Source organism: Halichoeres trimaculatus, unplaced genomic scaffold (assembly GCF_033239565.1).
Source record: "Halichoeres trimaculatus isolate MK-OKI-2021-1 unplaced genomic scaffold, fHalTri1.1 fHalTri1_scaffold_1, whole genome shotgun sequence".
NCBI lineage: Eukaryota > Metazoa > Chordata > Actinopteri > Labriformes > Labridae > Halichoeres > Halichoeres trimaculatus.
In genome coordinates, this window is record NW_027437179.1 from 40849422 (window position 1) to 40874617 (window position 25196).

General features: G+C 40.2%; 1 protein-coding gene and 3 non-coding genes across 4 annotated transcripts; all 4 read left to right on the plus strand.

Annotated features, from left to right (window-relative positions):
• Positions 1 to 2642: 2642 nt before the first annotated feature.
• ahcy (adenosylhomocysteinase) lies at positions 2643 to 23334 on the plus strand. Its single transcript, XM_074678709.1, has 11 exons — positions 2643 to 2788; positions 9126 to 9316; positions 12117 to 12192; positions 12654 to 12806; positions 14978 to 15090; positions 15191 to 15398; positions 15946 to 16033; positions 16145 to 16262; positions 16366 to 16488; positions 16574 to 16645; positions 22352 to 23334. The coding sequence occupies exons 1-11, from the start codon at positions 2761 to 2763 to the stop codon at positions 22481 to 22483; spliced, it is 1302 nt and encodes a 433-aa protein (XP_074534810.1). The 5' UTR covers positions 2643 to 2760; the 3' UTR covers positions 22484 to 23334.
• LOC141799088 (small nucleolar RNA SNORA17) lies at positions 11865 to 11998 on the plus strand. The gene has a single exon (XR_012599225.1). It is a non-coding gene; the product is annotated as a small nucleolar RNA SNORA17 (small nucleolar RNA).
• On the plus strand, positions 12439 to 12572 carry LOC141799080 (small nucleolar RNA SNORA17). Its single transcript, XR_012599223.1, has one exon. It is a non-coding gene; the product is annotated as a small nucleolar RNA SNORA17 (small nucleolar RNA).
• Positions 13222 to 13355, plus strand: LOC141799083 (small nucleolar RNA SNORA17). The gene has a single exon (XR_012599224.1). It is a non-coding gene; the product is annotated as a small nucleolar RNA SNORA17 (small nucleolar RNA).
• Positions 23335 to 25196: the final 1862 nt, after the last annotated feature.

Below are 25196 nucleotides of genomic sequence, written 5' to 3' on the forward strand. Positions count from 1 at the left end.
TGCCTTTTCTCCCCGTTTCCACCAAGCGGTTCAGTTCAGGTTTGTCTCGGCACGGCATGAATTTCCAGGCATTTCCACAGACTAATCCTGGGACAGAACCCCAAATAACCGAGACGAGCCGTCCCACTTTTTGGGACCTTTTGTAGGGGAGCCAGACCAAACCGATCCGATCGCAGAAGGTGGGGCTACAACACTGCAGACCTTTGATTGGTCCAAAGAATCATCACTTCCTGTGTGACAGTGGCTGCTGTATTTCAGCTTGATTGTTCTTTGTATCAAAGAGCTACATGCCAATCACAAAGAAAATGAGTTGCTGGATGTCTGTCATCGTTGCTCTTTGTTTACTGTGTCACCTTTTTCTTTTTCTTTGGATTTATTAGCGGGGTAAACTGTGTCGCACTGCTGCGGCGTCACGCTATTATGTAACTGATGCGGCTGTCGGCATCCAGCTTAAATGCCGCTACCCCGAGGGGGCATTGTTGGCTGTGGAAACACAAACAGGATCAATCTTAACCAAGCCGACCCCAACCAAACCGTACTGATCTAAATCAGACTGCTTGGTGGAAACGGGGTTTCAATCTGAGTGGTCATTCAGTCTATGTCAGTTTTTATCTCCGTTTACTAGATCAACAGACTGACTAACCATGCCATGATGAAACCTATTGTCTGTGACTGTTTATGTCCAGGTTGTACAGCTTTAGAGCATTACATCTGTAGCTGTTAATACAAGCTGCAGCCCCGGCTGGTGGCGGAGACACTTAAGGTCAACACATGAACAACCTGTCGGCAAAACGCTAATAACAACACTAATAAAATAGAGTCACTAAACTTTTCACTTTCATTTCCGTCTTTATTTTTAAAATCTTTTGAAGTTTTAGTTTTTGACTTTGGGTGCCTTGTTTAAGTTTATATGCGAAAGAATACAAAAAAATGTAATATTACTACTACTATTTAAGATGATAATATGAAAAAATACTACATATGTACCATAGACATATAAGAAATAAAATACATGCTCTTATATGTAATGAAAACTTTGGGATTTAACACGTTAATCGATCATTGAAAGTGAAAAAACAGGGCCGCAAATGGCCCCTCAGTATCAAAAGGAGGTAAGCATTTCTTTAGCTTTACACTTTTGCTGTAATGTTTGTTATTTATAAGGAGAAACATCATCACTCAAGACTCAAAGTATTTAAAACCTCCACTGTGATGTAAGGGTTTGCAAACCTCTCTGAAATTCAAACACACGTGAGTTCAGACTGAAAGTGTGAGTGCGTGTTGTTAACTTGCTCTAAAATTAGCTGTGAGATAATGTTTCCACCAGTTTAGCCCCAAACAGGCTTCGACTTTCTTTCCTGCTATTCTAAGTTTTACGATATAGTCACGAATACCCAGACATATCTCACAATCCTCAGGAGGTTTCAGACCACAGATTATATAATACTAAAAAAATATCAAATGAGTTCAATGCATCCTTTTCCATATCAGTCAGAGGTGCCTGAATCTTTTTGCTGAGACTTGTAGAAACACAATTTAAAGTCCCATGCCTTGTGTCTACATGTTTAAACACCAACAGTTCAGAGTCTACACCTTTAGAAATGAGTCATGTATAAACTTGTTTGTGGTATTTTATAATTATTCTATAAAACACCTCTGAGTGTCAAACCTATCTCAGGCTTATCTTCAAAACAACAGGGCAGAGATTTATCGTGATTTTGAACATTTATTGATCAAGTTTAATAAATTTCAGCCTCGCTACAACTGTTGAATTCTTTATTCACCAACATTTCTTCTTCCTGTTTCTTCTGTAAAAAGTCTGTAAAAAAAATTCAAATCATTAGAGAAGAAAACTCTAAACTCTCAGTGAGATATTAAAATGACATGAGGTCGTGGAAGCGCATGTTTGAGGACCTTCACCTGCAGTGAGACCAAGACGAAGTCCAGCGTGGTTGAAGTGAGCAAACGTCAAGGCTGAGGTCAGAGGTAAAGTTGGGTAATGGCTATTCATAGTGCAAATGCACACACATGTTCAACGCAGTAAACACACAGCTTTCATTGGTGAGTTCGTGACTACAATCCTGCTTATTGCCCTCAAAGTTGAGGGGATATGCTAGATATAGATTGATTTTAGGAACAGAAAAATCTTCCTATTCAAGAGACTTCAGTTATTTTGTTGAATCATCATTAAAATATGCATAAACTGACTGAAATATCTACAAAGTCAGGTAAAGTTTTGGTCCGATTGTAAGATAAACTGATCAATTGTCCATTCAAAAGGCATAAGATATTGAAGTTAAAAGTGGATAAAACAGTAGCATTCCCTTCATCTGATATTATTTGGCTCTGTAAGTAAAACTAATAACGATTAAAATTATAATAATTATAATTCTGGCCACTGTTGAGCTATATATTAAACCCACAGGTTGATTAACTCCTGTATTTTCAGCTATTTACCATCTGAGTCAGGACTGAACTTGCTACAGACTTTTAAACCCCACCCATACTACAGCTCAAGCTCCCATTGGTCCGTTTTCGTCAATCAACCTTTATCCAATCAGATCACTCGTTCACGGGGCGGGAGCTGCTTCCACCAATAGGCGTCTAGATTATGTATCCATATGCACCGCCCCTCCGTGTAAACTGGTTTGAATGATAAAAAGCGAGCCGTCATGTTTGCGTCCCTCCCTCTTTGCTTCTGTCCGTCGGCCGGGCTGCCTCTGAACTCAACCCTACGGAACAAAACACAAGAAAACAACCATGTCTGAGAAACTTTCCTACAAAGTCGGTCAGTGCCAGCTCACATTTCACCAGCCGAGCTAAAAAAGATAGGTTACGTATCATAGCATAGCGGTTAACTAGCTGTAGCATGGTGTAACGGTTCATATTGTGACGTCGTTTTTATAATTCAGCATGTTAGAAGTCTTTAACACTCTTTTAACCTTCCTGTTTTAACATATCACCTTTTTTAAACTCGTAGTTAACAATTTGCGTAAATGTGAGAATGAATCGACATGTAACAGACTAGCGCCGAGCATGAGCTTCTGACCGAGCGGGGAAACCCTCCACTGCCTCTGGGGTTTGTAGTTTATTAGCGTAGCCGTAGGCGTTTACTTCAGCGTCAGTTGCCGCGTTTGTGAACTACAATTCCCATGATGCTTATACCCCGAAGCCTGCTTAAGAGTGAGTGACAGGAGCAGGCAGACAGAGCAGTACTGTATGAAGCTTGAATATCTCAGTGGGCTTGGACTACACGTGGTGCTCCCGTGAAAAAGCCTATAGAGTTGTTCAAATGTCGAATTTTTAAAATATTTTTACAATTTAGAATAATAAAGTATTTTACGCTAAACTCGGTTACGTTGGGCCCAGAACTGGTGAAACGTTTTAAGTTTTTGAATTAATAAATTAAAGGAGTAATGTGCACTGGTTTCATTGAAAATAAAAAAAGAGAGGTGAGCGCAAATGGGAACAAAATGTGCTAGTGCATGCAAATTATCAGACATAAAACTGTAACTTTTGGGATAACTGTAAAACATTTCCTCTTAGCTTCTGCATGTTTGCATTATTGTGCTTTTTGGAGAGTAGCTGGTTCAAAGCAGAAAAAGTTGCACAATGTCCTGCTTACAGATAGCTCTGGGTCAGAGTCCACACACACTCTCCATTGAAGTGTGTAGAGTTCAACTGGTGTGGGCTACCTCCCTCAAGTTCAACAAGACATGTTAATTGGTGCAATATGACTGATTTACTGCTTTCAGTGAACCTTACTAGTTATTAATACAGTTCTGTAATAGTTTATCACATTCTTCAGTAACAAAATTAAAAGCTTTAATAAATGCAGCTGAGGTGTTAAGGTGTCTGCAGGATGAATTTTTGCAATATCACTTTCTTTCATAAAGCACAAGTGCAATTACTTTAAAAGTCAACACTTTCATTATTGGAATAATCATTTTAAGAACCTGTCATAAATTTTGTTAAGTGAAACCAACATGTGGACACAGCTCTGGTGAAAGTTGACACCTCACTCCTCCAGCACAGATGTAGCAGCTGCACAGAGCGAGCAGGTGTTTCGGTGTAATGAGTTACTGTGTTAACTTGCGACTCTCCACCAATGTGTCTCTGGCTGTAATCATTACAACTGTTGAAACTGGCAGATTTTGACTTCACAGTGATAAAGATCTCTCTTTGTTTTCAGCTGTTGTAACATTTTACGCTCACAGCCTCTTTAGGCTGGAAGTCACCAGTTAACAAGCTAACCTGTTAATCCTGAACACTGATGCAGTTTTGGAAAATGCTCCGTCTGCCCACCTCAGCTCCCCCGTCTGTCGGCTTTGTACACCTAATTAGCTTACCTGTCTGGTAACTGAGCTGCCAACCTTGATTGTTTTGTTCACTAATTGGGTCACACCCACAAATATTATATAAGGCCAACTCAAAGTCTCTCTGTAAACTTCACCTACAGCGTTGGAGCAGTTTCACCTCTGTGGTTTATCCAGTCTTTCAGAGTTTCTAATAAGTTTGTTATCGGAATAATTCAGGAAATTAAAGACAGTACTTTTAATCTGTGTCCTGGTTAATTATTACACTCCAAGTAGCAGTTTGTGAAGTGAGAGTAAAGTTTGAGATAACGTCTATTGTCTTCTGCAGATTATCAGTGCTCCGATACAGATATCTGCTCAGACATTAATAAAATACTAGATGCGGTTTATCAATAGTTGCCCATAAAATGAACCAATCTGTCGCACAATCTGCCCTTACTGTGCACCAACAAGAATCTGTTTGTAGGGATTTTTAGAGCTGCACAATTTTGCAAAATTTTGCAAATGTGATAATCTTGGTAAATAGTATCAGGCTACATGTTTTGTTATAAAGGAACATGCTGATTTTATTGGTAGTTGTGGAAAAATAACTTTTCAATGAAAAAAAAGTTATGCATTTTCAATTTAAAGTTACAACCAAAAAAGGTCTTAAAGTACTCTTTCCAGTGCTCTACCTCACTGTTCAGTTATATTTTACTTTTAAATGATTTTTTTGTTAAAGCTGTAATTTGCTGATCCTGGGTTTTTAACACATACAAATAAGCAAAAATAATACTATTTTTTGGAGTGTGGGCTCATAAAATTTATGCTTTTCTGCATAAGTCATCGTCTTGGTTGGGGCACCTGAGTACAAAAAGTCTGGAACAGCCCCTGTTAATAGCATGTACCTCGTTGAAGGTACACCAGATGATCAGCTTAACTCTACTTCATTGGGGGCCTCCTAAAAGCTGCTTCTGGACGAGACAGCTAAAGCGCAATCTACAGGCCCGTTATGCTTACTACAGCGTTTTCAGTCCTTCTGCATTTCTAAGCTGCGTTTCCATGTAAACGCTGATTTTTTTCGCTGTGTTTTCAAATGAAACGTTGCTGTTTAAATGGGGCCTTAGTTAGTCTTTAAGGGTGTATTCAGACCTGGACTGTTTGGTCCACTTTAAACGGACCAGGGTTCGTTTCCCACGTTGGTGCGGACTTTTCATGCAGGTGTGAATAGACACAAACGAACCCTGGTGCGGACCAAACAACCGGACCCAGACCCACTTTTTGAGGTCTGCTTCTAAACGAACTCTGGTGCGGTTCGTGGTTCTACGGTGCAGGTCTAAATACAAACCAAGGTCCATCTGAACTAACTACAGGATACATGTGCCTTTTGGGCCTATAGAGCCACCGTAACCTAACCGTCTTTGGTTCATACCTGATCCTCCGTCTTCTGTTTAGCCACGCTGTTGCTAGCATGTTGTGGGTCAGGACACTCAGAGCATAGCGCCTCCTTGCTGAGATCATTGGTCTTCCTGTTCCTAAATTGTAAATGGTGTTGTTAAGCTGCTTTGAAGGAGCTGCTCTTGAAAGTGAAAATGATTTAGCAGCTCTAATAAGAGCACAAACACACGTTTACCTCCATTTCCAGGTCTGTACTCGGTGTGCCGCCCTTTGTCAGTGCTGTCCAATGAGAGCACTGATCCTCACACACCTGGATGTGTTGACAGAATATAGTCCACTTGCAAAAAGTACAATCTGGACACGAACCGCACCAAACGAAAAAAAAAGTCTGTTTTTCATCCGGACCAAACAAGTGGACCAAAGGACTTTTCTGGTCTGAATACAACCTAAATGTCTTTAATTAAAATTTAAAAGTCTTACATTTCAGCACATGTTAGTATGATTGTAAATAGACTTAAATCTCAAAATAAAAGCTAATTTTTTTTTTTTAGTTATTTACCAAGTGACTCTCATGGTAACATCATTCAATCATGTTAGCAGAACCAACAAACATTGATGCCGCTGGCACTCTTAATTGTCCCTAACCCTGTGTAAGGGATGTGGTGTTTTTTATCATTTGTGTATATTGTGAAGTTAGTCCTGAATTTAATTTTTAATGGCGTTAAAAAGTCTTGAATTTAACTTTCCTTAAACTGAAGGAACCTTGGTCCAAGCAGCACGCCAGTCTGGTTTATCACCTATCGGGGTCCTGTCTCCATCCATATCAACAAAAAGAGAAGATTTTTTTAGTTGAGTGAGGTGTTCTGAGAAAAACCAATGTAGATTTTTTTTTAACTGTATAAAGCAAAAAATGATCAGAGTATTATCTTTGAAGAGCAGCAAATTTTACACACGTGTCAATCACATCATTAATAATCTGCAGGTGAACCAAAAAGGGTCCTCGCTTCGTAAATCTTCAGTCAAAGATCTCAAGCAAACTTTTTAAAAGTGCCAGAAACCTGAGTATTGAAGAAAAGGGGTTTGAATGTTTACTGATAAGAGGTCGTCAGAGAGCGGCGTTGGAGAGTTTGGTACGCTTGTTTACGCACGAGTGCACGTTTAGCCATCTAAATTGCAGCCTTTTGCGTGATGACATACTAATTGCACTTCCTTAAATTGCGACTGAGATAAGATTAATCGTGCAGCACTAAGCAGGACAACTGAAAATCTTTGGGAAATGATGAAACTGGAAGCAGGGAAAAGGTCACTGAACATAGGAGCAGATCTGTGCTGTTGAAAAAACTGGAACATCAGACACAAACTAAAAATAAGGAAGTATCAGAAACTGCGGTTATTTCTCAGATTGGTTAGTCCAGAGGTTTCCAAAATGCTGATCATGACCTGTTCGTTCAGAGAGGTTTCCACCTGCTGGTGTCAGTGTTGACCCCTCACCAAGTTTCACTCACAGAGTCTGGTCTGATGACAGCGGTTTTTGTAACCGAGCTGCGTTTTGTCGATTGAGTCACCATCCTGACCTCAGTGTGAACCTCCTAATCCCCTCTGCAGCAGGTTCATTCAGCTCAGCGCTGGTTCAGAGCAGCCGTAGTGTGTTTGCACAGGCTGCAGGTTCATGGTAGACCTGCTGATTAAACTTCAACATCCTGCATCCTGAGGTTCAGCTGCAGCTCTGTGGAGTCTGGAGCTCCAGTCAGAGCTGCTTTAATCCTGTTGGCTCCTGTGGGTTTAGATCAGGGGTCTGCAACCTTTGCCTGTATAGGAGCCATTTGCCTCAACTAACCTGGATTAAAGTCATTCAGAAGCCACAAAATCCATTTTGACTTCCAGACCAAGACTATAAAGTTAAAAAAATCTATGCATAGTTAAAACTAGTAAATAATTACCTAAACAGGGATTTTTTTTTTGCGATCTAAGTTTTTTTTTTCAATAAAATTGCAAAAAATAAAATAAAATTAAAACATTTTAAAATTTGCACAAATTTGCAAAAATTAAAAATTAATCAAAAATTTCATGTTTTTTAATAATTTAAATCATCTTAAAAATTCAAAAAAATTATTATATACAAAGCTAAAAGCAGTAAATAATTATCTATGCAGTGATTTTTTTTTAACAGTCTTAGGTTTTTTTTTCAATAAAATTGCCAAAAAATTGATACATTTTAAAATATGTGAAAAATTAAAAATGAATCAAAAATTTCATGTTTTTTAAATTTAGAACATTTAAAAAAAATCAAAAAATTATTATATGCAAAGTTAAAACTAATAAAAACTAATCTAAGCAGTAATTTTTTTTTACAATCTTAGGTTTTTTTTTCAATAAATTTGCAAAAATAAATTACACATTTTAAAATATGCAAAAATTAAAAATTAATTTAAAGTTTCATGTTTTAAATAATTGAAAACATTTTAAAACTTCAAAAAATTATTGTATACAAAGTTAAAACTAGTAAATAATTATCTAAACAAGGATTTATTTTAAATAAGTGAAATATTACATGTGATGTCAGTTTTTTTTTAAAAATAAATTTCAAGTATTTTTATACATTTTGAAATTTCAAAAATGTGCAAAATTTAAAAAAAAATTGAAAAGTCTTTATTTAAAAAAATAAGTAAAAATTCAAGAAATTATGATATAATTTCAAATATATACAAAAAAAATCAGAAATTAAAGAAATGCAATGCAATACTGAAGGTTTTTGGTCATTACTTGGCTGTATTGAGGAATAAATGTTTCCAGTGGAGGTATTAGTGGAAGTGAGACATCAAACGTCACTTTTCATGACAATCAGTTCAACTATCACAAGTTTTTACCTCTTAAAACAGGACGCACAGAGCAGGAGCTGTCTGAAAATGAATAATGCAGGCCTCCTCCTCTGCAGGAAGGAGGCAATAAATGCACTTTTTGTGTCAGTTAATAACAGTTAACAGCCACAATCTGTAGGTGGAGCTACATTAAAATCAGTGAAACAGAAAATGAGATTATTCAGATGTGAAAAAAGTTGCACAAACTTCTGACTTTTTATCTTTAACTAATCTTATAAAACATGGCCCATCCCTACTGAAGATCAACACAAGAAGGTTTTAATATGCAAAATAGGTGCACACGTGTCAACAGTTTCAAATTGATTCATATAAACAGGAGACGGCTGCTGCTCACTTTTCATGTGTTCGATGTCGTCCTACATTAGTTGCTTTTTAATTAAAGCAGGGGTTGCAACATGTGGGTGCTTTTAAAATCCTATTTTAAGGTCAGCGGGAGTGAAACCTGTAGACTGATGAAAGGATCCATGAACTTTAAAGATGTTGAAAGAATTAAATCACCTATTATTCTGCAGAAGTCAGTGTTAGCGTAACATCCCGCTCTCTCCTCCTCCAGCTGACATCAGCCTGGCCGAATGGGGACGTAAGGCCATCGACATCGCCGAGAACGAGATGCCCGGTCTGATGAAGATGAGGGAGATGTACGGCCAGTCCAAGCCTCTGAAGGGCGCACGCATCGCCGGCTGCCTCCACATGACCCTGCAGACCGCCGTGCTCATCGAGACCCTGACCGCCCTCGGGGCTGAGGTGACCTTTACCGGCTGCTTGTTAATGTTTTATCAGAAGCAAAGCCTCTGCAGATCATTGGTGGATTTTAGGAAAACATTAGTTTGTGCTGGATGACCTGGAGGGTTTCAACTGAGGGCGAGGGAGAGATTAGCTTTTCTAGCTCTGGTTGGAAAAATCAAACCTGTAGCTGCAGAAACTGTGCACAGAGATGGAAAAATGCAGCTCGAAAACTCTAAATGCCGCTTCCTTAAAACCGGTTATGCCGCACAGAGACAGCAGTGCAGGGTGACAGTTTGGTGAAAGGATCTCTACAAATCTCTAAAACAAAGATCAAACTTCACTCCTCCTTTAGACCTTCAGTATCCTGCACACCTGACTCCTAAGCTCTTGCTTAGTGCTTCTCTTCATCAGGAGATGTAACACCAGCTGACAGATTTGTGTTTGGATCAGTTTGCATTGCAGGAAGCGCTCTTCTAGCTGCTGCTTCAGGAGTTTGTATTGTTGATCTCCTCGTTCAAACTAGCAAAGTTCAAGTCCTGAGGACATAAACCAGCCAAACGAGGATGTGTACAGTAAGCAGTATCTGCTCTTTCAGATACTGTTATTATTTAATCTCTATACTGGAACAAACTGAGCATGTCTGGTGTTCTTCCTCACCCCTCATCTGCCTCAAGGTCGTTCATCCTGTTATCATGGTTTTATCTCTCAGACCAGGGCTGGCTTATTCCTGCAGGAAGCTGAGCCCGAGGACCAGCAGAGAACAAACAACGTGCTGTTTTTGATTAAGTTATTAAAACCCACATGAACCAGTCCCTCCAGGATGTTGCAGCCTGTTTTTTTTTCTGATTGTTGAGGCTAAAGTGGCTGGTTTCACAGCAGCTTTTTGGAAAAATTGTAATGCATGTTGCAACATCGTTAGATGGTTTTGTTTTGTAATGAAATTGCAGTGAACAAAAATTATGAAATTAATTGCATTTTTCTTTTTTACAAATATTTGATCCATTCAGAAAAAGTAACATGATCCATGTTTTGCATGTTTTGCAGTAGAAAAAATTTTGTCAGTAGGTGATTTTGTTTGTGTTTCTCCATGATGTTGTACGGGGTGCAAAACAGTTTCGCACAGAACATTAAGAAATTGCCTTGCATGATTCTTAGCTGCAATATTTGTTGCTAAATGTGCTGTATTTTTATCTGCAACTTCATAAACAAGGAAGCCAGTTTGGTGGGGAGCAGACTGCTATGATTGGTGGAACTCAAGGGAGAAACTATTACGATTGGTCAAATTTGCAAATATGTTGCAGCGATTGGATAAAATTGCAGGGTTGCCCTGAATTCAGGGGACCTGGTTGAATTTGCTTGAGTTGTGACGATCGTGACATCACAGCTTCCTGGAGTGACTAATATACAGGGATTTCTTGATACACATTTTTTGACTTCTGATCCAATTTTTTCATATGTTTTGCTAATACCAATCAAAGATCCTCCTGGAGGAACACTCTGTTTACAAATGTTGCAAGACACCGTTTAACAATCATTGCTTACCATGTTTGCAAGCATGGTTTGATTTACAGCAGCCGTAAAGCGTGACGGTGCTGAAAACACGTGGAAACTGGCTTGTCCCGATCACCTAATGAAATCGGATGCTATTCGATCATCCAAATTGAGCCATATTGGGTGCTGATACCGATCAGTGTATGGGATTGGGACATCAATACTGATATAGGAGCTATCCTGCAGAAAAACACTACCAAATCTGGCCACAGGTGTCGCTGTGATCACCAAACAGAGTCCTCACAGCAACTTTAACCTCAGAAAAACAGCAAATTATTTGACACTCTTTTCTTTTTTGACTGAGATGAATGAACTGAAGCTAAGCGTAAAGCTCCAAAGTTTTAAAAAACATGAAAAAACTTTGCACAGCGTTTTGTAGGTTTTTTTTTTTGCTTTTTGAACACCAGACCATGTGAAAAGTAGAATGATAATGATGATGATGTCAGACTGTATCAGGAGCCATATTTTCCCAAAAAATGCAAATGAAATATGAGCCAGTTTTTAGGATTTATTCAAAGGATCTGACATCTTTTTCCCAACCCAGTTTATAAACTAAAACTAAAATGAAGGATTTAAAATTGGAAAAACAAAAAGATGGAATATAAAAAAAAATATTGTCAAACAAAAAAATCCCCATACTACAATACAGAGATTTTTATCCTCTGTTTTTCCAAGGTTAATGTAAATTTAAAATAAATTAAATTACCCCAAAAAATAAAAAACACTGTCAATGTTTGTAAATCTCTTTTCTTTCGCTTTTTGAGGTAGTTCAGCTCAACATTCAGAGGAAACTTCAGGAAACTAGTTTGAAAAGCATATTTTATGGTTCAATTCACACTTTTGGCCACTAGATGGCAGCAGTTGTCTAACAAACTGGCTTGTCCTGCACATTAAAATCATAATTTTTTAACTCTGCCTGCCCATAATAAATAAAAATAGTTCAGATCCATACCGTGACATATTCTCCTCTATATATTCTTCACATTTTGTATTTTTAGACTCAAGTATTTGTATTTTTGCCCCTCGAGGCGTTGCAGCTCAACCCTCCGTGTTGCAGCTGTGTCATGAGGCAGCAGAGAGGGAACGGTGGAGGTCTGCACTGAGACTCCAACTCATGGAGGACTCAGAGTCATACTTTCCACCAACATTTAAACTTAAATCATGTAAAATAATATGTCTCTAACTGTCTTAAAATGTCTTAAAATACCTAGTTTAACCCTAAACTTTTGTTTTGCATGTTGCTAACCTCCTCTGTCCTCCTCCTCAGGTTCAGTGGTCCAGCTGCAACATCTTCTCCACTCAGGATCACGCTGCTGCCGCCATCGCCAAGACTGGCGTTCCAGGTAACACACGCCACCTGTGCACACTGTGTTGGACTTTAAAACATAGATGTGTGTTTGCACAAAGCTGCACTGATCAGATGTGCTTGGACTGCCTTTAAAACTCTGCATACTCCTGCTTCCTTTTCAAAGCTTTTACTGGAGAAGTCTCTGCAGAACATTTACAAAAAAAATGCTGCAAAACACGTTTTTGTATCTTAATGTTTTGCATGCTCCATCTTTGTCAAACTCGTTGAGTAGACGATGATATTTGCCCCTCGAGGCGTTGCAGCTCAACCGTCAGTGTTGCAGCTGTGTCATGAGGCGGCAGAGAGGGAACGGTGGACGTCTGCACTGAGACTCCAACTCATGGAGGACTCAGAGTCATACTTTCCACCGACACGTTCAGTCCCCACAGGTGGGAACGTTCCCCCTGACTCTGACGGGGAACATTAAGTAGCTGATTTCTGTTTCTCTGTCTGTAGTGTACGCCTGGAAAGGAGAGACGGACGAGGAGTACGTGTGGTGCATCGAGCAGACCCTGATCTTCAAAGACGGTCAGCCCCTCAACATGATCCTGGACGACGGAGGAGACCTCACCAACCTGGTCCACCAGAAGTACCCCAAGCTGCTGGCAGGTGAGCTCCTTTATGCACACAGTTTGTTACAAGAAGCTGCTTTTTATTAATTATTTTAAGATACTCTAAAGATGTTGTCGACAGCGTCACGCAGCCAAGCTCACAGAAGAGTTTCAGTCACATGAGTCTTGGTTAAAAAGCTGAAACCACTGGATAAAAGTCTGGTTTGATGATTTCTAAGAGCTCTTTTTTTCATTTAACCTGAGAGATGCAGCTTGGAGTGCATGTTTCAAGTGTTCAATTCACAGTTTTGGCCACTAGATGGCAGCAGTGGTCTAACCAACTGCCTTGTCCTGCCATTAAAACCGTTTTTTTTCAACCCCATGCTTTAAAAAACAAACAGATTAAAACCCTGACATATTCTCCTCTAGATATTCTTCACATTTTGTATTTTTAGACTCAAGTATTTGTATTTTTTGCCCCTCGAGGCGTTGCAGCTCAACCCTCAGTGTTGCAGCTGTGTCATGAGGCGGCAGAGAGGGAACGGTGGAGGTCTGCACTGAGACTCCAACTCATGGAGGACTCGGAGTCATACTTTCCACCAACATTTAATCTCACAGCTTATCAAATATCTACAATATGAGATTTAGAAATGCCTTGTTGTTGTTGTTGTTGTTTTTGCAAACACAAGCTGTGTGTACGGGGCTCCAAAGCTCAGTTTTCTGGATTTTTTAGCCCAAGAGTATCTTTAATTCAAGTTAAACTGTCTTGACACCATAAATTCTTTTCTTCTTTCCCACTTTTTAAAAACTTTTGGTGAAAGATTTGTGTTGATTTCACAGTATATTTAACATATACGCTCACAGAGATCCTGCAGTAAAACTCAGGGATGTGACGATACATTTGGCTCAGGAAATGAGACAAGACGATATTTTCACATTACTCTTAGGATACAAAAATGAAAAAATCTATGACTGGAAAAACATACTTTTTTATTGCACAGAGTTTTTGATTTTCTTTTATAACTTACAGCCATGCATGACCCAAAGAGGAGCTTTGAACTTAGCAGCAAAGGCGTCCGTTAGTGTTGTCTGGCCTTTAACAGTTTTCGTCACAGGTGCAGTTGCTTTCAGAAGCGAGCTGTGATGGTTTTGTTTGTGCTTTAGCATCGAGCTCGTATTAGCCGCAGTGTATGTCACTGTGCTTTTACACTGCTTGCATGTTTTCCTCGTCTTGTCCGTCACTTGGTTGCCGTTAATTATTTTCGACAGGATAACCAAAATGCTGCCACACAAAAGAGGTAAAAGTGGTGTCGGCATCTTCAATCCTGCTGCACTTGGTTTGCTGCTCCTGCTCCATTACTTCTTCTTCTCAGTTTCTGGCACACTAACGATTGAAAAGATGCATTACTGCCCCCTACAGGTCACAAATAGAAAACTGAATAGCTCACAGTCTGAAAGGCATCTGCCCTGGCCGTACCCGCAAAACAGCTTTTACTTATACGAGAGTATCGCCACAGTTGAATCTGTGAGATCACGTGGCAAATCTCAAACCAGTTTGAGATTTGCTGAAAATAACAAAACAAGCTTTCTGCAAAAAAAGAGCCTTGAGAAGTTGAATTTTATTTTTGATCACTTCCTGCTTGATGCGAGTGTTTCCAGGAGGCTGCGGGAACGATGCTCCAAGCGGTAAAGTTGGCTTCGTGGAGAATCATCCCCTGTCTGGAAGTGATGAAGATGTCCTTTGTCAGGCGCCCATTGTGGCTGTTAAGGTTCAGTTTTTTTCTAAGGGAATGAAACGTCCCGTGTTTGCTGCTCTCTGAAAAATATCCACACGGCAAATTTGTGGCGTTGAAGGAGATGAGGCCTTTGAAGATGTGTTTTTAAAGCTCTTCTCTCACAGACGCCAGCTGCAGTCACAGCCTTCATTTGGGTTGATGATCATCCCGTGTCTAAGCGGACTCCGGCTCAGAGCTGGTGAAATGTCTTTGGGTTGACCTCTGGACTTTTTTGATCTATAACCCTCAAGATCTTTGAAGAAACTCAAACTTATTGTGTTCAGCTTTACTCAATGGCGCGTTGAAAGAGGACTTGTTTACACAGCTCAACCATCTGAGCACGTTCACGGAGAGAAAGCGGATGAGGGTTATTTCTCTGTCTGAAGCACGGATGATCGTTTTAGTGATGAAATATTTTAATTTCTTACATTTTTAATCACATTTGTTCTCTCAGGTATCCGTGGGGTGTCTGAGGAGACCACCACAGGCGTCCACAACCTGTACAAGATGATGAAGAAGGGCGAGCTGAAGATGCCCGCCATCAACGTCAACGACTCCGTCACAAAGGTAACGTGCCCCCGCCTCTGCTGTGGATTTTAACATTTAAAGGAGGAAGAATGATCAAATCTTTAGGATCTGATCTTAAATGTTTCTCCTCCTCGTGCAGAGTAAGTTCGACAACCTGTACGGCTGCAGGGAGAGTCTCATCGACGGCATCAAGAGAGCCACCGACGTCATGATCGCCGGGAAAGTCGCCGTGGTTGCCGGCTACGGTGATGTGGGTAAAGGCTGCGTCCAGGCTCTGCGTGGGTTCGGAGCTCGCGTCATCGTCACAGAGATCGACCCCATCAACGCCCTGCAGGCTGCCATGGAGGGTAGGTGCTGACGGCTGAAACATGATGCTCATAACGCTTATTGTGCACTTTCAATTTATTTAACGCCGACGTGCTGGTGCACATTCAGAGAACAACAAACATTTCAAGTCCAACAAAGCTCTGCTGCAGCTGCATTTTTCAGTGCATGGCTGCTGTTGCTTCTGGCGTATATATGTTTTTCTACATCCCGGCTGTTTTCTCACATTCAGAGAGCAAAAACACATGAACCATGACAAATGGAGGCTCACTGTTGGCCTCCTGCAGGATGTTGGAGGCAGCTAAACCGAATCATTGTTCGACGTGTCAGAAACAATCCATTTGAATAATTAACCCAACGCTTGGAGTCATGCAAACGCTGAAGGATAAACTGGATGTTTCTTTACGTTTGTTGAGGGTTTTCAAAAAACATCATCTTCCAGAGCAAACTGCTGTTTATAGTGAAAAATTTAAGTATATCTGCAGGATGAAGCACAAAATGAAAAGATGACTTCGTAGTCTAAGATTCAGTGATCCATCTGGTCTGTAAACCTCAAACTCTTCTCTGCAGGTTACGAGGTGACCACCATGGACGAGGCCTGCAAAGAAGGAAACATCTTTGTCACCACCACCGGCTGCGAGGACATCATCCTGGGACAGTACGTCTCTTCAAATCAAACATTCCTGCTCTGAATAAATCCAGAAATCTTTGGTTCAGTCTTCTTTTGCTCAGCTACCACCTGTATTTTTATCATCCTTCTCGTTTTCAGTCACTTTGAGCAGATGAAGGACGACGCCATCGTCTGCAACATCGGTCACTTCGACTGCGAGATCGACATGAGCTGGCTCATCAAGAACGCCGCAGAGAAAATCAACATCAAACCTCAGGTAGACGAGCCGTAAATCATGAAGCTTGTGAAGTTACAGCTCGGTGTTTCACCATCTAAAGCTTATTTTGTTTTTTTCTTCTCTGATGTCGATCTCTGACCAGGTCGATCGCTTCAGGTTGAAGAACGGCCGTCACATCATCGTCCTGGCTGAGGGCCGGCTGGTCAACTTGGGCTGCGCCATGGGACACCCGTCCTTCGTCATGAGCAACTCCTTCACCAACCAGGTACCCAGAGCCAGAGCAGGAAGAAGAGATGTTTCTGGTCTGTTTCATGTTTCTGTTTGAGTCTCATCACCTCGTCCTCCTGCAGGTTCTGGCTCAGATCGAGTTGTGGACGAACACAGACAAATACCCCCTGGGAGTCTACTTCCTGCCCAAGAAGGTAAGAATCACGGGTGATCTGGTACTAAAGGAAATACTCGCTGGAGTCACTCATGAGGACGGCTGAGTGAGCAAAGATGTTCACTGATTGGCTGAGTTTGAACAAATCAGAGAGAAGAAGGAAAATTCAGTTTGTTTGGCAAAATCATTTCTTGCAAAGGGGGAAACACGGCCTCCATGGCCGAGCACATCAGGGTCGTTGGTCGAATTAGACCCAAGTGTAGGTCCTTCAGTAATCTTCAGACTGAGGCAAGGCCTCCAGCAGTTAGACAGCCCCCCCCCCCCCCGACACAGAGGAGCCGTGGTGTGTCCCCAAAAACTGTTCCTCATATAGTGGATAACGTGGCTCCGCCATTTACCATGATACGGTTTTGAAGCCAAAATTCCCCGTCACAGGTGCAGCCACTGAAGCAGTTGTGCAGCCAGAGTCTGAGCAGTAGAGACTGTGAGGGATGGTAAAAAGGAGAATCTGAGTGGAGCTGGGTGACAAAAATAATATATATATTTTTTCTTTTGAGAGTCTAATCACTGCTTGACTCTACCTCCTAGCATATTTCCAGATCCCAGAAAAAATACACGAGAACGGCAGCTGTCTATTATCATTAAACGTTACATCAAGCCTCGTTTTTGACCTTGAATAACTAATAAAAACTAAACTTTTCAGAAAAAAGAGGACTTGGATACAAGACAGACAAATGATATCTTCAAATCACCACAACAATCAGATGTGAGAAACATTTCTACCAGGTGTGTTAATATTTTTAAGTTTGAGCACAGCCCATCTGGAATGGCGGGAAAGCTGTATTTTTAAACCTATACTGCAGCCAGCCACCAGGGGGAGCAGTTTTTGTGGAGCCCTCACTTCGAGCCGAGCAAGATGACGTCCATTTTTTTTTACAGTCTATGGTTCAAACGTATCGTAAAGAAGATGAAACTTTGGTTTTGGCAAGAATCTGAAATTAATACAGCTGTTTGGAGATTTTTATACATTATAACTTGTCAAACTCTCTAGCTCCAAGCTTCTTACTCCAGCTTTGCCAAAAAAGATTTAAACCAAATAAAAAAATTAAACAGAGAAAAAAATCAAACCATTAACAACTCGGCTGAACTTGAAATGTAAAAGCAAACGAAAGTACGAAGGATATTTTATTTCATAAGGTGTGGCCTTAAAGCTGCAATGAGGATCCAGAAAAGATTTGTTTTAATGTGACTGCAGCGCCACCTTCTGGCCTGGAGTCTCACACACACTGTCATGAAGATGTGACTTTTAACCTGACGTGTTTGTTTGGTACAAATTTTCTTTGTTGAAGTCAACTTTTTACCAGATACTACGCCACGAGGGAAGGTATTTATCAGTTTGTACTGTACGTCAGTAGCCGGCTATAGGTAGCGCTACTAGCAGCCTGGTGCTACGACGTATCTGTAAGCTAACGTGACAACAAGCTACCAACCTCACCAGTCAGAGCTAACGTAACCTCACTCTTCATTTTATTGACTGTGGGTTGGAGCCAACATTAGCACAAACAGATTAGCCCTTTTAGCCTTTAGCTGTTGCTCTATCTCTCTCCTGTTTCTCTTTCTTCTGCTCTTCTGTCCTTTTTCTGTCTGACAGTTAGGCTTCACATATCCCCATCCTTAGTCATCAGGTATTAATTAATAGCTCTACATAACTACAAATTAAAACATTAGTGTGTCGCTTTGCGTCCTGCAAGAAGAAGAGACCAACTTTCAGGCCGCCAAGTGTGGGAATGACCTCTAGAGGAGACCAGATTCAGACTTTGGTTTTCATTCATGAAGTAAAATAGTTGTAAAACTTGATCTGTTGAAGTCAGTAAATGTATTTTTAAAGATTTATTTTCTGTAGGACTGTTTTGAGGACACAGTCCATGGTGTTAAAGTGTTTCCCTTCACCTCAAACCTCCTCTGAAGAAACAGGAAACCCCAGATTTGTCGTCTCAAACTTCGTCTCAAAGGTTTGATGTTTCAGCTTTACAAGGAAGTCTAATATCAGAGGAGCAGGGTTCAGAGGGCGGGCAGGACTTTCCAACGCTTCAGACCTGAGGAAACAAAACAGTCCGAGTTTGTACTGTACTTATTCAGCTTACGGAGACCCAAACCGTAAAGCCGAGGGATGAGAGGAGCTTTAAAGAGCGGGGTTATACCCTCAGAGCGTCTTTTTTTTATCCTCCTCCATCGCTCTTCCTCTCCTTCTACGGGCAGAGTGGATTCAGATCTCAGAGCTGGAAACAGAAGCTCTCAAAGGTTGAAACTCAGTGTGAGACAGATTAAACAGCCATCAAACAGAATTACGTGAGCTAAGCCGGGGTTAGCAAAACAGACGTTTATTCCATCGGGCAAACCATGTAATGTGAGATTGATGAGCCATAATCCATCTATACTCTCGTTTCCTGGCTTTGAAAGTCCTCCAGATGAAAATGTAATTATTTGATCAACACAGAGGAGCTTATCTGAGGCTGTTTTATCATTTACTGTCCAAAATATTCCTCTATACCAACTTTATAAAGACTTAGGAGAATAAAGAACCAAAACACAGGATGGGATTCAGATTTGTGACGCTCTTTTTTTTAAACCAGCTGAGAGCTCTGCACGATGGAGAGAATCATGTGAGGCATTAAAATATTTTCCAGCAGCGTTTCAGTCTCAGACCTTCTTTAGGAATCTGCTTCAGGCTCCCTCATGGAGGTTTTGACCTCCTTTCTTTCTTGTTTTTCTTTTTAAAGAGGTTAAATTGACGCTTGCACTCTGTAAAGTCGAGGATTTCTCTCTTTAATCTTTGCATAAATGAGCAGAAAGTGTCTGCACACCTGCACGGCTGCTCACCAGTGAAAGACGTGTGTTGGTGTAACTGATGTTTCTCTTAAAAAAATCTCACATTTCTTCAAAAAAAGTTACTATAAATATGATTTTAGCGACTTAACTGTAAAAAAAAGTTATTTAAAATTAATTTTTTAACCAACTAACATGCTGTTTTAATATTTAAAGCATATTTTTGATGCCACTGTTCTTCTCAAAGAGACTAACAAACATTAAGACCTGTAGAGGGCGCTGATACATCAGTTGTTTCACTCACTGCTCTACCCTTTCTTTTCTTTTATAACATAAATAAACTAATTTGGGCTGAAAATGAGAAGTAAAAGCATCACAAAATAACAAACACACCTTTAAAATATCACACAGTGAGCCCAGCAGCAGGAAGTGGAGTTTAATGTGAGTTTAGTGCATTTTTTTTACTTTCAAAACATACTGTAGAACAGAAACTATTCCTAATTTTCTAAAGTTTTTATTACTGTCTTGACCCTAAATATACGGATTCCTTCAGTTTTCTTGAAAAATAAGGTGAAGGAAGTTATTCCTGGTTATGAAAGTGAGACATCTCTGTGACGTAGAATAATAAAACCATCACCAATGGGATGCAGTATTTTCAATACATAATTAAAAGTTATTGCACCTTTTAGAAAAAGTTTTATTTTTACATTTGTAAAATACAAATTTTGTGATCTTGATCTGAAGTGTTGGATCTGAGCCAATTTTGACATTTTCTGATTGATCGTTGATCAGTATTTTCTTTTCACTTTTGTTGAAATGCTTTTAAACTATGTTGTGTATGGCATCATAGGGTGTCTTAAAAGGAGCCTTAAAATGAAATGTATTCTCATGATCATTGTTTTTATTATTATTGTAACTGAGCGCTCCAAGTTGATGATAAATAATGAAATAAGGTTCATTTCTTTGGCACAGCAGCTACACTAAGCTTCCTTAAGGAGCACATGAGCACATCCAGACACTTCACAGCAATAACGTCTGCTTTACAGCACTCTACCGTAGCTCTCCAGGGACATACCGCTCAAGAATGCAAAAACAAACAAACACAGGACTGTCTGTTAGCTTAGCATTAGCATCTCCATGGTTTAAATGTCTGCAGTGTGGAAGCAGTCCAACAGCAACACGTGTCAACATTCCTGCACAATGATTTTTTCATGAGGTGTTCAATACAAAACACCCTGAAACAACAATCACTAACGGGAAAGCTGCTCCACATTTTCTGAGCTTTAAAATAACGGATAAATATCCACCAAGCTCAGAGAAGGAGTTGGGACGCAGGTTTATACCATCTCCGTTATCTACAGCACATCCTTCCGTTCAGTTGGTTTCCCATCATGCCACACTGGAGCAAGCAAGATTTAAACATGATGTAATGAGTTTGACAACAGACGTTTGTCCCATGTTCATGGTCTTACACTATCTCGGGAGAGTTGTGTTCAGTGCGGCCTGGGATTTTAGAGCGCTGTATTACAATCAGGAGTTCAGGAGGCCTCACACAGGAGAGCATGTCAAATAAATCGGATGACTTTATCATCAAAACTAGCTGGATTAGGATAAATAGAATTTATAAACAAGATATAATTTAGTGTTTATTTTCTACTCTTCATTTTTATTAAAACAGAACAAAAAAAACTTTGCGGCTTCACTTTCTGACCTCTTAAGCAAAGTTTATCCTTGAAAACCCAAGAATCAGATCAGGACACAGTATCGGCAGATATTCAATAGTAAAAAACTGGATCAGATTTTAGGTTAAAAAAAAAATACTGATTGAAATGTCTACTTCCTACATGTTGAAGACAAAATCAGCAGATTATGAGCAACTCGAAGAAGAAAAGGACAAAGTAGCTAAAAAAGACTGTCAAAGTGTCATCCCTTTATATTGTGTGTGTGTTTGAAAAACATGGCATTTTCCCGCCTTCAGTGAGTCACATGACCAGCTGCACGGAACTCCTAATGAGTGTGTGACATCATCACGGAACTGCAGCACCCCGGAATGAAAGTGACAGAATGTTTCCAAACAACTCCTCATAGATGCCACAATTTACACCAAATCTGTATAAAATTAAGACATTTTCATAGGAAATTTTACCAGGAACCCATCCATGTTATTTTAAAAGCTGTATGACTTTTACTTTTTTGTCCAGAGGCCAAAATGCGTCAGTCTGCGTGAGCTAGATTGAGTAATCCCATGTATTTTAATGGAGGGAGCAGAGAAGGCTTCTCCACCAACTTTGAGGGCTCGCCATTTAAAAAGCGAGTCTGATATAACCACTTCCTTAGGAACTTTTGTAAAGCAGGGTCTGGTCTATCATGTTAGCAAATTTCAAGCCGTTACCATTTTTGGTTTCGGAGGAGATCTTTTTTGCAGAAAGGGTAAAAATATGGAAAAATTTCATTTTGGAAGACAACTGGCTTCCTGTTGGAGATAGGTAAGGGGTGTCATTGTGTGATTTTAGCGTGTCAAAGAGATGAACATTTTGACGCTGGTTTGATCTCTGTATGACATTCCCACTGGCTGCTAGGGCTGTTTTAGTGTGCCTAGGTGGCGCTAGAGAGTGAATTATGGGATGTTGGGGGTCAAGTTTGCTATCATGTTAAAGTTTTTGGCGATCCTGTGGTGTGTGCTTGAAAAGAGTGACTAAAGCGTAACTTTTTTTCTTTGATACATGCTGTGCAGGTTTTTCAACAGTGAACGGAGGATTTCAGATCATTTAATCATGTGATTTGTCACCTGATTAGTCTCTAACGACTCTAGCAGCTGGTATAGAAATGTGGGCGCAGGTAGAGCTAATGAGCAGAAGTTACTCGTCTTGTTCACGTCTTCAGGTTTGTAATCTGAACCTCTTCTTTCTCCCTTCAACAGCTGGATGAGGAGGTGGCAGCCGCTCATCTGGACAAACTCGGGGTGAAGCTCACCAAGCTCTCAGACAAGCAGGCCAAGTACCTGGGCCTGCCCAGAGAGGGGCCCTTCAAACCGGACCACTACCGCTACTGAGCCCCCAACGAGCTGTGGAAGAGGAGGAGGAGCAGAGGATGACTGTGACACGGTTTGCTCTGAAATATTCAGGGATCCAGAGAGACCGCTCAGTGGGATTTTAGAGTTTTCTGTTTAAAATGTTCCAGAAAATGTGTTTTAAGACCAACACCTGGTTCAGCTAAACGTAGGTAATAAAACCTGACACACGGACGAGGAACAAAGCTGCTGTGACGGTTTAGTCTGAGTCCTGTTTCTTTATCCATCAGCGTCTTTATTTTTCCAACACACACACACACACACCTTCATCCCTCTGCCTTCTCTTTCCTTCCTCCTCGTCTCGACTCTTCTGAAACACCATGAAGTGCTACAGCGGCTGATAAAGAGAGCTCCTCTCGTTGTTTTTGTCATTCCCTCTCCGTTTTAGGAATTAAAAACCCTCATGATGCTTTTTGTTTGTCTACCTGAGCTCTTCAGTGAATCAAAGACTACCAGTTCAGTGTTCAGCAGCCTTATTCCAGTCTCCACCTGAACGCTGCTCTCTCTACTTGAACTGTGCGAGTGAAGCGGAGACGCTCAGGAAGTGCCGCTCATCGCTGCCAAACCGTCACCAAAGCGCATCAAGAGTTTCTGCCTGATTTAGTCTTACTCTGTCTGATGTCTCACATTCTTCCATTGCTGTGATTATTTGACTTGAAGGGCCAAAATATGTGCAAAGCCCCGCCCCCTCACTGGTCTTTTAACCTCTCACTACAGCCAATCAGGGCTCAGCGTGAGAGGAGGCGAAGGTTCTCAGTGCAGAGTTCAACAGGATGTAAAACGAAGGATGGATGATGAGAGTTTGGAAATAAAGAAAACATGTTGACTCTGAATCTGCTTCTTTATTGTTCTGTGAGTTTATAACCAACCACAAGTTTCCTGATTCTGCTCTCTCATATTTTAGGACGTCAATGCTGGATGTTCAGACTGAGCGTGTGCAGATTTTGCTGTATCGTTACCTTTGTTTAAAAACCACCATAGGTCTGAGTCCAGTCTGGTTTCTGTTCCCATCATATCACCAAAACAGCCCTTCTAAAAACATCCAACGACCTCTTGATAACAGCTGACACCAGACTCATATCCATCCCCATCCTCCTTTTATGGAACCCCAACAAGTTCATAATTAAATAAATAAAAACATTTTGAAATAAACACTGTTTTGATGAATAACAGAGGAAAAAATATATAATATGGCCAATAAATTGTGAAATAAGGCACAGTTGTTATGAATTATGTTTTATTATTATTTAATGTTAAATTATCATAATATTTTAACAATTTTGTACTTTTTGAAATAATGACTTTTTATTCCTTTTCCAAGCTCTTATAAAATAAAAAAAGTTTTTTACAAAGTCAGTTTTTATTTATAATGTCCTTTTCCACTATATCCTATTTGTTTCATAATGTCATTTTTCATCATTACGACTTGGTCAGTCTTAATCAAAATAACTGTATTCAAGAATAATGAAACATTTCATAATAATAGTGCCATATTTTGAAATTTTATGTCCATATTACACATTAATCAAAATGGTATTTATTTCAAAATGTTGTTTTTATTTGTTTTATTTTGAATCTTTTTGTGATTCCATATCCTCGACTTGGCTAAAAACATTCAAATCTCTGGTGTTCCCCAGGGCTCTGTTCTCGGTCCCATCCTTTTCATAATCCATCTCCCCCCTTGGCCACATTATCCATAGATACAAGGTTACATTCCATTGATATGTGGACGACACCCAGCTCTATGATGGTCCCCTCACTTGCTACCACCCTTCTATCTGGTCTCCCCCCTCAAGTCCCTCCACAAACTTCAGCTTGTGCAGAAAGCTGATGCCTGGTTTATCAACAGGACTCGCTCTTTCCACAACATCACCCCGTTCTCCAACAGTTGCCCTGGCTACCCATCATCCACAGCATCAGTTATAAAATCCTGCTCCTCGCTTCCAGAGCCCTCCCTAACCCCGCCCCTCTGTACCTTAGTGATCTCCTCTTCGTCAACAAACCCAGCTGCACTCTCAGATCTTCATCCTCCCTCAGCCTCAACACCCACCTTTCTTTTACTTCCTTCCTTTTCTTTCCTTCATTTCCTTCTCAAGTCCTTTACCTCCTTCTTTTTTCAACCTTTTACCTCCCTTCTCCTTTCCTTTTCTTTCTTCCGTCCTCCTTTCCTTCCTCCTTCCCCTTTTCTCCGTCTTCTTTTTTCCTGCCTTCCTCCCGAAACCTAATTCTCTTCCTTCCTTCCTTCTCTCTTACCTTCTTTTACCTCCTTCAATCTTTCTTTTTCTTTTATTATCCCTTACTTCCCTTACTCTCCTCCTTTTCTTTCTTTCTTTTTTCCTACATTCTTTCTTTCCTTCACTCTTTCATATTATAATGATCTTCCTTTCCCTTCCTTCTACCTTCTTACTGCTTCCCTTTTCCTCTTTTGCTTCCTTCCCTCCTTTCTTCTTCTTTTATTTTCCATTCCTTCTTTCTTTCTTTCTTTTTTCTTTCTTTCCTTCATACTTGCTACCTTTCTTTTCCTCACATTTCCTTCTTTCTTCCTTCCCTCCCTTCTTTCTTTCCTTTCTTCCTTCTTTCCTTACTTTCTCTCTTCCTTTTTTCTTTCTTTCTGTCTTTTTTTCTTTCTTTCTTTCTTTCTTTCTTTTTTTCTTACTACCTTCCCTCATCTCCTCTTTTCTTTCCTTCTTTCCTT